Below are 13,427 nucleotides of genomic sequence, written 5' to 3' on the forward strand. Positions count from 1 at the left end.
TGAATTACGGGGACACTGAAAGTGTCTTCACAAATCACCTTCACGTTGAATAATATTTATTTTATATTCATATGCAAGTTATATATTCCTATATAAGTTCTATTTTAAGTTATTTTTTTAGTTTCTTGCTTTTTTTATCTGTATAATGATCGATAAGCAATTGGTTTTTCAGATAAACCAGAGAGAACCAGCAGAGGAAAGTGCAGTACAGATCTTTCATGTATGGCTGAGATTTACAGCTCCATCACAGCGTTTTAGATTCCTGTAATGTGCAGCATAAGGGCAGTGGGACAGGATACGCCTCTGCACTCCACAATTTATAAATCAACAGTCTTTTACTTTATGAATGCTGTCTAAAGCAAATAGAGGCTTTTATGAAGGCCATGGGTGGTGATTGCAGTGAGCTTCACTGGGGGCAAATCGTTTAGACAGCCGTAAAACAGAGGTAAAGTGTGGCCCTGAGGTAACCTGCTGGAAGACATTCAGTTTGAACTCGTATATCAGCAAATGACAAAGTACAAATAGTAAATGCTGTATAAGAGCACACGCCGTGTCAAGGATGGTTTTACAGCTGTTATGGATGACCTTAGAAGTTGTCATTTTTATGTCAATCAGAGCTTGTGTATTTTATAGTGGTAAAGTAGCCCCCTTCAAATTATAATGGGCTTAGGCCTATATAAAAGATGTTCATTGGGGTTTTAACTGATTTGGAGAACAGCATCCATGCTTTACATTAAAATTTGAGTAAAAATTGTTTAGTACATTCACAACTGTTGTCTGTACACGTACACTACTGTTTAAAATTATGTGTTCAGTAGGAGTTTTTTTTAAGAAATTAATTCTGCAAGGATGCATTAAAGTGGTCAAAAGTGACAGTGAAGACATCTATAATGTTATAAGATTTCCTTTTTGAAATAAATGCTGTTCTTTTTGACTTCGTATTTATCAAAGAATCCTGAAAACACATTAATCAGCACAACTGTTTTCAACATTGATAAGGATAATAAATGTTTATTTTCTTGAGCAGCAAATCAGTATATTAGAATGATTTCTGAAGGATCATGTGACACTGAAGACTGGAGTAATGATGCTGAAAATTCAGCTTTGCATCACAGGAATGAATTACATATTAATATATATTCAATTACAAAACAGTTATTTGAAATTGTAAAAATATTTCACAAAATTACTGTTTTACTGTCATTTTGATCAAATAAATGCATCCTTGGTGAGCAGACACCTTTCAAAATTTCAGTCATTGATATAAAACCAGTAAAATTTAACATTTTGACAATTTTGTCATCATTTACTCCATTTTGGCCATGTGTTAACTAGTTGTTAATAACATTATTTATTATTTATTCTCTGCAAAGCAGCCTTCTAAACAAAAACAAAACACGGCAGCTCTGTCAACGGTGGCTAAGATATAGACATATCGAGACTTTGGTTGCTGTAATATTACTTTGGTCAAAAATAGTGTGCAAGATAGCAAAACATTGGTACCATGGCGTCAGCCATCACATTTTCGAGAGTGAGTTCTGTTCCATATGCACATAAAACATGGGATTCACTTGTTAATATGCATACATGTATTAGGTTAATATTTAAATAGTCATGTTTGTCAGATGAAGAAGCAGCATCAATACCAACTCAGTGGACCAGTGTGTGAATGAGACACACACTTAATGAGCTTTAATTGTAATTCAGAGTGAACGCTCTGAGCCGTCAGAAACACATCAGGATTCCTGATCTCTTTCAGCTCCAGAACTAATGACCTGGACTAGTAGATGCAGAGCGCTGAGGTGCTGATATGGGCGGTTAAATTAACAAGCTCTTAAATAATTTCATTGCCATAAACATGAGCTCAATGTTCCTCCGCCAGGATCAGTTTTATGGCACAGCTTGAATCCTGCTCTTGATTAGAACAAGAGTTTACTAAAGTAACTAACGCTAAAAAGTACTACAGAGTTTCTGCGGCTCTTAAAAAGGTATGTCTTAATTTGCCCTTCCACAAATGAAGGCCTAAAACGGGGCTGTCCAAACTCGGTCCTGGAGGGCCGGTGTCCTGCAGAGTTTAGCTCCAACTTGCCTCAACAAACCTGCTTGGAAGCTTCTAGTATGCCTAGTAAGACTTTGATTAGCTGCTTCAGGTGTGTTTAATTAGGGTTTGAGCTAAACTCTGCAGGACACCGGCCCTCGAGGACCGAGTTTGGACATCCCTAGCCTAAAAGGTCTTAAATCAATGCATGTTGCATGCATGCATGTTTTCCAGTACAAATATCTAAACATAAATCAAGATAAATTTACTTGAGATGCAGATTGAACATACAAAGTCTGGTTTTCTTAGAAATTCAACAAAATTAAGTGAAGTCAGTGAGTTGATGCTTTTAGCAACATTTTACAATTTTACTGCAACATAATTTTGCTTCAAGTAAATGGTCTTTAGAAATTTGCACTGGAAAACAAGACAATCTTTCAAACTTTGAAGCATTGCTAATACAAGACCATATTGGCATATTTTGTTCCATTCAAATAATTCCTTACATTTTCTTTACTTGTTCTTAAAAAGGTCTTAAATTTGCCTTCATAAAAATTTGCTGAAACCCTGTACTAAAGCAGCACTTTGTAACTGACGGCTGCCATTCACTGGTATTGATGCATCAGTTGATGTAGATATTCATTTAATGATGCACCTGTTCTGATTGCCTGACTTCCTTCATGTTTTCAGGAAATCTATCAAAATCGAGTCTTTATAGACGTAAAAAGCTGAAGCTGATGTGAGGTTCTGCTGTGTATTTTCAGATGTGAGGAGCACTGTTTGAGCTGTCAGGGTCCTGGAACCAGCTGCATGAAGTGTAAGGATGGAAACAGCCTCATCAGCCGGACCTGCATCGTGAACGCCACCTGTAACAACGGTACGTGCCTTCATCCAGCCAGCATTCAGATATTAGAGACAGACCCATCAGCAGATCGTTACAGCTGCTGAAATGATTCACGTCTCACGTAATCTCGCACCCTCAGCAGTCACTGTCTTAGTTGCTAAAATGAATTTAGACAATCCGTTTAATTATCTAATTCATCTTTCTCTCTCTTAAGATCAAGACGTGAATAATTACACTGATTTGTAAATGATTTATTAAGTAGAATCAGTCATTTATTTTTGAATCAGGCTAATAATTAATCAGTTATTTGTGTATTTATATTTATACATATGAACACACACACTTATTATTGTGTTTGTATTTTTAATATTAAATGTACTGTTTTAATGTATTTTTTATTAAATATTGTATTTACTTTGTCTAAAGTAATTTTAATCAATTAGATTAATCTAAATGCCACTGCGATCCAGTCTGCGATAAGACCAGAATGGATGAATGGATTAGATGAGGATCTGTTTAATTATGTTTAACGACCAAGCAGTCAGTAATTATGCTGATTTGCATCTAATGAGCTATAAGTACACATACAGTGATGACTTGTGAATTTAAGACTGATTCATGAGTCATTGTGGCTGATTCATTGAATCAGTTCTGGCTTATAAGAGTCATTTTATTGTGAATCAGCCTGCACTGGTTACGCTGTATGTTTGACAATGCAATCGAAAACTTTTTTATTATTTTGTGTTCCCAAACTTTCTCTAAACACAACTCAATTCAGAATACAAACTCACAACTCGCATAAAACTTCATCGATTTAGCCATGGTACTGTAGATTCAGTGATGGGCGTACAAAGAACTGTTAACAGAATAAAAGATGATGAGAATGATTGGATTCCTACAGTTTCAGATCAGGTACTCGACTCGTCTGCTCATGTTATTCAGGAGGTGAGACAGCGGCAGATGTGGTTTATTGTTATATCAGATTCCTGTAGGTCAGGGGTCGGCAAGGAAGTTTGGCTGGCCAGAACATAGTCAAAGGATAATTTAAGATATTAATTGATGAAAAATGAGACCAGATTTGCCTGTGACTGACTGTTACAGTGTATTTTGAAACTGGTAGTGAGCTGTTACTCTGTATAAAATCCTGCGACAGTCATTAACAAAAAGCCACATTTGTGTGGCGGTGTCCGATCAGAGTATGTGAGAGGAGTGGACCGTCAACAAGTTCCCCTCCGCGCTCCGAGCATTTTATAATCACTCCGGTGTTTATCAGAAACACCGCTCCGCGTCTAAAGTATTTCACTATGTTTAAAATATCACAGTTCTATGGAAGCCCGTTTCCGCCACTGAATAAAAAATAAAAAAAGGTTATTGCGACTTTTTATCTCACAATTCTGACTTTTTTTCACAGAATTGTGAGATATAAACTCGGTGGGGGGGTGGACTGATATGTTCTCAGAATTGCGAGTTTATATCACAGAATTGACTTTTTAACTCGCAAGTGCGAGTTTAAATCACTCAATTCTGAGAAAAGAAAGTCAGCTGTCAGCTGAAAATATTCAGAAGGAGCAAATAAATTCCTTGAGAACTATACCTTCCCGCTCATGTCCACTGCAGTCATCATAGCATTCACATTCTTTCTGATTTGAGTGATCCTTTTCTATCTAGCTAGCTAAATATGTCTAAGATGTGAATTCTTGCTAAATATGCAGTTATATTACGGGTCGTTGGCATGAATTGTACTCGGGATGGAGCGGTGGTGGAGCGCTCTTGGAGTGAGTGAAAACCACAACGCTCCGACTTTTAAAAAATCCGCTCCTCGGTCCATTCAAAATCACACCGCTCCACTCGCGCTCCTCTTCACTCACATACTCTGATTGTGAATAACTGTCATGACAGATCTATTTCAGAACCAGCCGCTATCAAAATAATCTGGCTACATCGGCCTGTTGCCGACCACTGCTGTAGATGATTTAGAGTGATTGAGTGAGTTCTGTGAGGAGTGTGTGTGCTGTTGAAAACATTAGTGTGAGAGAGCGTGTGTGTGTGTGTGTGCATAAGAAGTTTGCCTCCATTCTTCTGTATTGATGCAGAGTGCTTTTCAACTGCTTTCTCTGTGAAAACATGATACAAATTCTGCCCCCCCCCTCCGTTAATCCAAAACATGAATGATTTTCTGTATTCTATGGGGGGGGAAAGGAGATATCAGGCACTTTTTTTTTTTTTTTTTTGGAGCTTGACATTTAAAATCTACCTTTGTTGCATTGAAAAGTGTCACTGAGACATTCTGTCTCTGTTTGACAAAAGATTTCATTTTAATAATAGAATTAATTATAATGAATTTATTTAAGTGACGTATGGAGAGAAGATGAAAGGGAAGAGGGTCGTGCGTGAGTGAAAGGCTGGAAAAACTTGTTGTAAACGGCGGTTATGTGAGAGAAGCAGAGCTTTGGCAGGATATCAACAATGCTTTCACCAGGATCCACTGCCCCTTGTTCCTCTGGAACCTTCTGTCTGTCCAAACTTACATAAGGTAACCGTCAGATCACCCAGAGAGGAGAAAGAGGGACAGAAGATGGTCCGCTGCAGTCAGTGGCACTTCTGATTCAAGTGTAGGGCATTTGGGTTTCATCCTAGACTCTTAAAAATAAAGGTTCTTTATTGGCATTGATGGTTCCATGAGGAACCTTGAACATCCATGGAACTTTTCAAATGCAGAAAAAGTTAAAAGGTTTAACGGTTCATTTAAGAACTGTTCACTGAAAGGTTTTTTGGGGAACTGAAACGATTCTTCTATCACATCACTATAAAAACACCCTTTTAGAGCCTTTATTGAGTGTGTTTCAGGAAAATAATCGACTCGCATTGAGGCAAATGTTAGAAACTCTGGAACATGACATACAAACTCATTCACCAGGATCGTTCAGATCTGTGATGAGTTTGATAAATAGACTTGAGTGAGATCTGAACTTTCTCTTTGTCTTTCCCAGCGGATGAAGTGTTCTGCGAGATGGTCAAGTCGAACCGATTATGTGAGAAGAAGCTCTTCCGTCAGTTCTGCTGCCGGACGTGTTTGATGACGGCTGGATGACTGCAAGAGAAGAGGCGAATGGACTGACCTTCTCTTTCTTTGGTTGTATTATCTAATGTACATTTTAAACTAGTTATACTGTGATTATTAAAGGAATAGTAAAATATACTCATCCTCAGTCCATCCAAGATGAGTTTCTGTCTTCATCTGAAAAGATTTGGAGAAATGTAACATTACATCACTTGCTCACCAATGGATGCTCTACAGTGAATGGGTGCCGTCAGAATGAGAGTCCAGACAGCTGATAAAAACATCACAATAATCCACAAAACTCAGGTCCATCAGTTAATGTCTTGTAAAATGAAAAGAAACAAATCTATCATTAAAGCACTTTAACTTTAAAATGTCGCTTTCGGCTAAAATATGAGTCCTCTATCCATAATATTGCTTTCTCCAATGAAAAAGTTGTCTTGTCTGAATCAGGAGAGAAATATGCACAGTTTACAAGCAAAAACAGTCCAAAGTTATTATGGATTATGGAAGAGACGATTTAAAGCTAAAACGTCTTTATGATAGATTTGTTTCTTACAAACACTCGGCTTTTAGCTTCAAAAGACATTAATTGATGAACTGGTTGCTATTGTGATGTTTTATCAGCTGTTTGGACTCTCATTCTGACGGCACCCATTCACTGCAGAGCATCCATTGCTGAGCAAGGGATGTAAAGCTACATTTCTCCAAATCTGTTCTCATGAAGAAACAAACTCATCTACATCTTGGATGACCTGAGGTTGACTATATTTTCAGTAAATATTCATTTTTGGGTGAACTATTCCTTTAATGACATAAATAATACTCCTCATTACAAGAAACCTTGTTAAGGTGCTATTTGATTTAAACAAGATATATTTTTAAGATTGTCTGTTTTTTAAACATGCAGTACATGTATAAATTGCTTCTTTTTTTATTCATAGACATCACTCTTAATTATGATATAACTGTATTTGAGAGAAGCCGTTCTCATAACTGATCATGTGATTTCCAGTGAGAGTGATTGGAGAATGCCAGATAACAATTGGAGTGAAATTGGAATGTTAAGAGAGACATTAAGCTTTTAAATCACAAGAATGATCGAGAATAATGACTCTGTACATTTTAATCTATGTATCTAATGGTGTTTTAAATATTTGAAGGTGGAATAAGTCCATCAAAGCTCTGAAATATAAACCTTTCCTTGATGAAAATGTGTGGCCAAGTGTCTCTCTTTTTCCCACAGTGAGCATGCATGTGCCTGGTGGTCTGCGTTTAAACTCTAATGATCATTTGTTTGTTTAGGTTTTCCAGTGTTTTTCCATGTTCTGAAATCAGAGCTTATAAATATTTAGATTGTGCTCGACTATTTGCAATGCATCTTGGTGAATTGTCCTTGTCTAACCCGCAGTGACCCGGTGATGCTTTGACTGTAACGTAAATAAATCCCGTATTGAGTGGGTAAGAGCTGCGCACCCGCTCTTGGATCCCCCTTGGGTGGGACGCAGCTAGTGATTGACTGCATGAACCCTATAAATAAAGGGGCACAGAATGAAAGAATGAGCCCTGTGTGAATAAAGGGACTAGAAGGAGTGAATGTGATTAGGAAAAATTTATATCAATAAAGATTGAATAAGATCTGTTATATGTTTTTAGATTGTTGAAGATCTGTGTGATGGAAAAGGAGAACATTTTTGAGATCAAAGCAGCAGAGTGAGTTCAAGGAGACAAGTTAAAAAGCGTAGTAAAAATACTTTTAAGGGCGGAAAATATCTAGTTAAAAAAAATAGAAGAGAAGTAAAAATAAATATAAAATAGAGTTAATATTTTTGGATATTGAGTGAATATAGAGTTGAGACTATTAACTCATACAGAGAGTGCACATGCATCAGACAGAATAAAAACTAGGTTTAAAGACGTAAGTCACATAATAAAGACTAAAATAGGAGAACGGTGGCTAAAATAGTTAAATTAAGTAGGAAAAATAGTAAGTTAATTGGCTATAAAGAAATATATATATAGAGTCTTAAATATTGGATTGTAAGATTATAGGAAAAGTATGGCAGCCACTCCGGTGGAAATATTAGGATTAAAATATCCATTGTGTAAAGAATTGATAAATAAGGTCTCAAACAAATGGCAGAAGAGAACTAAGAATATGATGACAAAAAGGCCAAAAGAAGGGACATTTGATGTAGCACTGTGTGAGGAAATGGAAACTATAAAAAACTATAAAACTAAAAGTATCAAAGAAAAGAAAAGAAAAGAAAAGAGAGAAGCAAAAAGGGAAAAAGAAAACAAAGTGTTTGACATGTTTAAAAAGGAAGGGAATGACGCATTAAAAACTATAAAACAGGCAAGGAAAATGCTTAAGGAGAGAAACAAAGAGACAAAGAAAAAGAAAAAGTTGTTTTCTAAACCACCCCCATATCTGCCCCCAGAGGGACAGTTACCAATTCTTAAGGGTACGGTAGAAGTGTTGGGAGAAATGCAGATGGAAGGACACGTAGAGTTGGAAGAAAAAAAGGAACCAGATGTGAAACCAAAGAGGCGACTGAGAAAAGAAAGAGAAGGATATTTGCCAATAGACTGTTATAGACAGGCACGCATAGCATTAGAAATTATGAAAACAAACAGAATATGAAGAAGTGTTAGAAGAGATGAGGAGAAAAGATAGGGAAATTGAAGCACAAGTGGTGGTCATAGAAGAAGACATAGAGAAGAAAATTAAAGAATCAGAAAAAAAAATACAAGAGGCAAATAAATTAGAGAGAGGGAGAAATAAGTTGTTTGACAGTAGTGAGGACGTGAATGAAAGTGAAAAATCATTTGATACAAAATGGGAACAGGGCAGAGAAAAAGGGACCCTAAGACCACTGGCTGCACAACTCCCAATTTTAATCAAGGGTGCACAGGGACAGTATGTCCCCTGGGCCTCACAGGACCTCGAGGGGCTGGTCACTCGCCTCCCAGATATTCATGAGGGGGCTGGAAAGTGGATTAAGGTGTTTGAAGAAACTATGGGCAAACTTTTAGCTGTGGGGGACATTAAAGCAATTCTAGCGAAGATTATGGGAGGAGCAAAGATGGAAGAAACTCTTCAAGCATCCAATTTAAACAGAGTTGTGGACTCGCACTACATGGATGAAACTGTTTTTGATGCATTCCGTCCAGCAGTGTGGCAAGCACTGCGTGCTGAGTATCCGATCAGACTAGACCCTAAATCATTAAAGGGAGAATAGCTGAGGGAAACAGAAAATCCAACCACATATGTTCAGAGACAGCTAAAAAGGAGGAGACCCATTAATGGCAACACTGTTTAGAAATGCTGTGATTGGTGCCATGACGCAAGCTGTTAAGAGCAGGCTAGAGGACGTGGTCGGTTTAAACTCTAAAACACACAAAGAGTTCTGTGACCATGTGTCCCATGCAGTAGAGCAAATGCTATTGTTAAGCAAATGGAAGTGATAAAAGTCCCAAATAATAGACAAATGATTACAAGAAAAGAACCTGGATGAATATTATGAAAGATGGCTAAACAAACTAAACTTAAATGAGCAAACTTTGGATGAAAGTTCCAGTAACTCCGATGAGGTGTAAAGATGAACCATACCCTGGGTGTAAGTGCTAGCCTAAACTCTGCCCAAGGGTGGCCCTCTACGATGCGCAAAGTGTCTGGGCTGAAGATCATACTATGCACACACAGACGAACCCGTGACGCATGTTCCTCATTGTGATGTTACTGAACTCTTCAAGCTTCAGTGAATCTCTTTAATGATTCTGGAGTCACTTTGTGTGAAAACACCACGGGACTGATGATAACCAGTATCATGCATAACTGCGTGCATAACATAATGCTTTATTAATGAGTCCTGAACAATGATGATACTGTGCTGTTGGATCATTATTGTTCATTATTAACATTATCATTGCATTTTAACGCTTTAGATTATGGAACACCATTCACCCTTAACTAGTTGCTTAGTAGCATACATATTGCTAGAATATTGGCTGTTTATTAGTTCTTATAAAGCACATGTTGATGTTTTATTCTGCATGACCATCTTCTAGATCACTCCATATTCTAACTACTACAACAACTACCTTACTGTCAATAAGCAGCAAATTAGGAGTTTATTGAGGGAAACTCTTGAAAGATGAAGATGTGTGCATTTGATTGCTCTGATGAAGTTTATGAATTCTTAGTTATGTCTTATGCATAATTATCAACTTTGTCTTAGATGTTTCTCCACAAATTCCTCCGGAGAAATAAAAAGTGGACACAAATGAGTCAATTTCTTGATGTACAGCAAGTCAAGGCCAAAAACAAGAAAAAAAAACATGTGTTGTGTTAAAACACTCTGATAACAGTGTTTATATATATTTATATATATATATATACACTCACCGGCCACTTTATTAGGTACCCCTGTTCAATTGCTTTGTAACATAAATAGCTAATCAGCCAATCACATGGCAGCAGCTCAATGCATTTAGGCATCTAGATGTGGTGAAGACGACTTGCTGAAGTTCAAACCGAGCATCAGAATGGGGAAGAAAGGAGAGTTAAGTGACTTTGAACGTGGAATGGTTATTGGTGCCAGGCGGGCTGGTCTGAGTATTTCAAAAACTGCTGATCTACTGGGATTTTCACATACAACCATCTCTAGGGTTTACAGAGAATGGTCCGAAAAAGAGAAAATATCCAGTGAGCGGCAGTTGTGTGGACGAAAATGCCTTGTTGATGTCAGAGGTCAGAGGAGAATGGGCAGACTGGTTAGAAATGATAGAAAGGCAACAGTAACTCAAATAACCACTCGTTACAACCAAGGTATGCAGAATACCATCTCTGAACGCACAACACGTCGAACCCTGAAGTAGATGGGCTACAGCAGCAGAAGACCACACCGGGTGTCGCTCCTGTCAGCTAAGAACAGAAAACGGAGGCTACAATTCGCACAGGCTCACCAAAATTGGACAATAGAAGATTGGAAAAAACGTTGCCTGGTCTGATGAGTCTCTATTTCTACTGCGACATTGAGGTGGTAGGGTCAGAATTTGGCATAAAGTACATGAAAGGATCCATCCTGCCTTGTCTCAACGGTTCAGGCTGGTGGTGGTGGTGGTGTAATGGTGTGGGGGATACTCCAGCAGGATAATGCACCATATCACAAAGCTCAAATCATCTCCGATTGGTTTCTTGAACATGACAGTGAGTTCACTTTACTCAAATGGCCTCCACAGTCACCAGATCTCAATCCAATAGAGCGCCTTTGGGATGTGGTGGAACGGGAGATTCGCATCATGGATGTGCAGCCGATAAATCTGCAGCAACTGCGTGATGCTATCATGTCAATATGGACCAAAATCTCTGAGGAATGTTTCCAACACCTTGTTGAATCTATGCCATGAAGAATATTGGCAGTTCTGAAGGCAAAATGGGTCCAACCCGGTACTAGCAAGGTGTACCTAATAAAGTGACCAGTGAGTATGTGTGTATATATATATATAATGTGCCCTCCAAAAGTATTGGAACAGTAAAGACAAATTTGCTGTGTTGGCTGTGGAGTCAAGACATTTACAAATATGATTAAAAGATTAATATGAGACAAAACTACAGAATGTCACATCTTATTCAACACAGATGTATTCTAAATAGATGTTTTACCAGCTAAGCAGTTCAGCACTTTTAGAGTTTCATCCCACTATCTGATGTGAGCATAAGTATTGGAACAGTTGCCTCACAGGTCTTTCTAAGTGATCAGCTGTGTCCTGATGCATTAATTCTTCAGATATTAAAAGCAGGGAATGTGTCGTATCAGTTATATCCATTACTTCTTTATTCTGAATCTTGCATTCGATGATGACACACACAATAAAAATAAAATAAAAATATTTTAGTTCATGTTTCACATATAATCTTTTTTGCTGTGAAATCTTTACTGATTTATGAAGTAAACTAAGAATAACTTTTAGCAATATTTCAAGATGAATATGATCATCAGGCTTCTGTTCATCTCTCAATCATTATTATATTTATTGAATGGCATACTTTTTTTTTAACTATAGTGCTTTGATCATAAAACTAAGCATTTCAATATCATCTTACTAAGACATTATTGGGAGATATAGAGTGACGGCTGGTATTTACATGTATTTTATGTAAGTATCTGCTATACTGTTAGAAAGACGTAGACGTAGGTCACATTAAAACTGCCTTGTAAACTTTTTATCACATCTTCATCAGTTACTTTTTGATACACTTCATCTGATGATATACAGACTTATACTGAAAACATCTGCTGAACTTTATCAACCTGTCGTTTCTAAACATCTCCAAAAACAAAACCACCCTCCACATCTGGTCAGAGTAGTATCAGATGCAGCGCTGTAGATTATTTAGAGATGAAAGATGTTGAGATGACTGTTTCGACAGAGGAATGAATAAATGTTCATCATGCCATCTGTGATTTTCCTTTACACACCGACAGTTTATTTTATACAACTTCAACACATTTAAATAAGGAACAGGAGAAACTGGCTGAGACTAGGATTGTGCTGCACTCTGGTGGACTGGTGAGTTGTTATATTCCTTTTATTAGGCCTACCGTTGTGTTCATTTAGTATGGAAGAATACTAAATGATACAAGTAATAAAGGTAATTTTCCTCATTAGTTTATGTCTCGCATTTCTCTATATTTTCCCGCTTCTGTTTTTTTTTCTTCCACGGAATAAAATATAAAGGCCTGGTTGCACAGACAGGGCTTAGACTAAACCAGGATTAGGCCTAAATTCAATTACAGGACATTTAAGTAATTTTTATAAATGTGCCTTGATATATTTTAAAATATATACTGTCTATAAAAAGATCAAGTAGTCTGAATTAGTTCAATGTGTTGAACTAGTTTAAATCGTATCTTTCACAACGTTCTCAGTTTGTTTACTTGGGTACTAACAGATCTCAGACTGTGCCTTTGTGCACAAATACAACAATCTTTTTGCCAGCACTGGATACCATCCAATGCACATCCATGACATTTGCACATCCGGTTTATATATAATCTGCTGCATCTTCGCATATTACTGTGTGTATATAACGTAGAATGTGCACTACATACTGTGTATAATGTGTATCGGTAACTGTATGTCTGTCTAATAGTACACTATGTGTACTGAGTATATGTATGTGTATATTACACATTGTCATCTGTATAAGTCTGTACGTTTGTATGGTAATGTCTATATGTAAATTGTTTCTGCACTGTCTGGAGCACGCTCTCAAGAATTTCACTCACGAAGGCACATGTGCTGTGGTGATGTGACAATAAAAGTGATTTGATTTGATTTGATTTGATTTGATTTGTGTCAGGGTGTCCCTCAGGGGTCAGTTCTGGGTCCTGTTTTATTTAGTGTTTACATGCTACCTCTTGGGCAGATTATTCAGAAGTACGGCCTGGGTTATCATTGTTATGCGGACGACACCC

General features: G+C 37.4%; 1 protein-coding gene across 2 annotated transcripts in view; it reads left to right on the forward strand.

Moving 5' to 3' along the window:
* Positions 1-7,153, forward strand: part of LOC306856998 (proprotein convertase subtilisin/kexin type 6-like) — a 103,490-nt gene extending 96,337 nt beyond the window's left edge. For both annotated transcript variants that reach the window (XR_013783062.1, XM_079396605.1), the window contains 2 exons: positions 2,803-2,915; positions 5,873-7,153. Coding sequence is in view for 1 of the 2 variants with exons in the window: in XM_079396605.1 (XP_079252731.1) it covers positions 2,803-2,915; positions 5,873-5,973 (214 nt within the window). In the remaining variant the exon portion in view is untranslated. The remainder of the gene's footprint in view (positions 1-2,802; positions 2,916-5,872) is intronic.
* The last annotated feature ends 6,274 nt before the right edge of the window (positions 7,154-13,427 follow it).

Source organism: Barbus barbus (assembly GCF_936440315.1).
Source record: "Barbus barbus genome assembly, chromosome: 1".
Classification (NCBI taxonomy): Eukaryota; Metazoa; Chordata; class Actinopteri; order Cypriniformes; family Cyprinidae; genus Barbus; species Barbus barbus.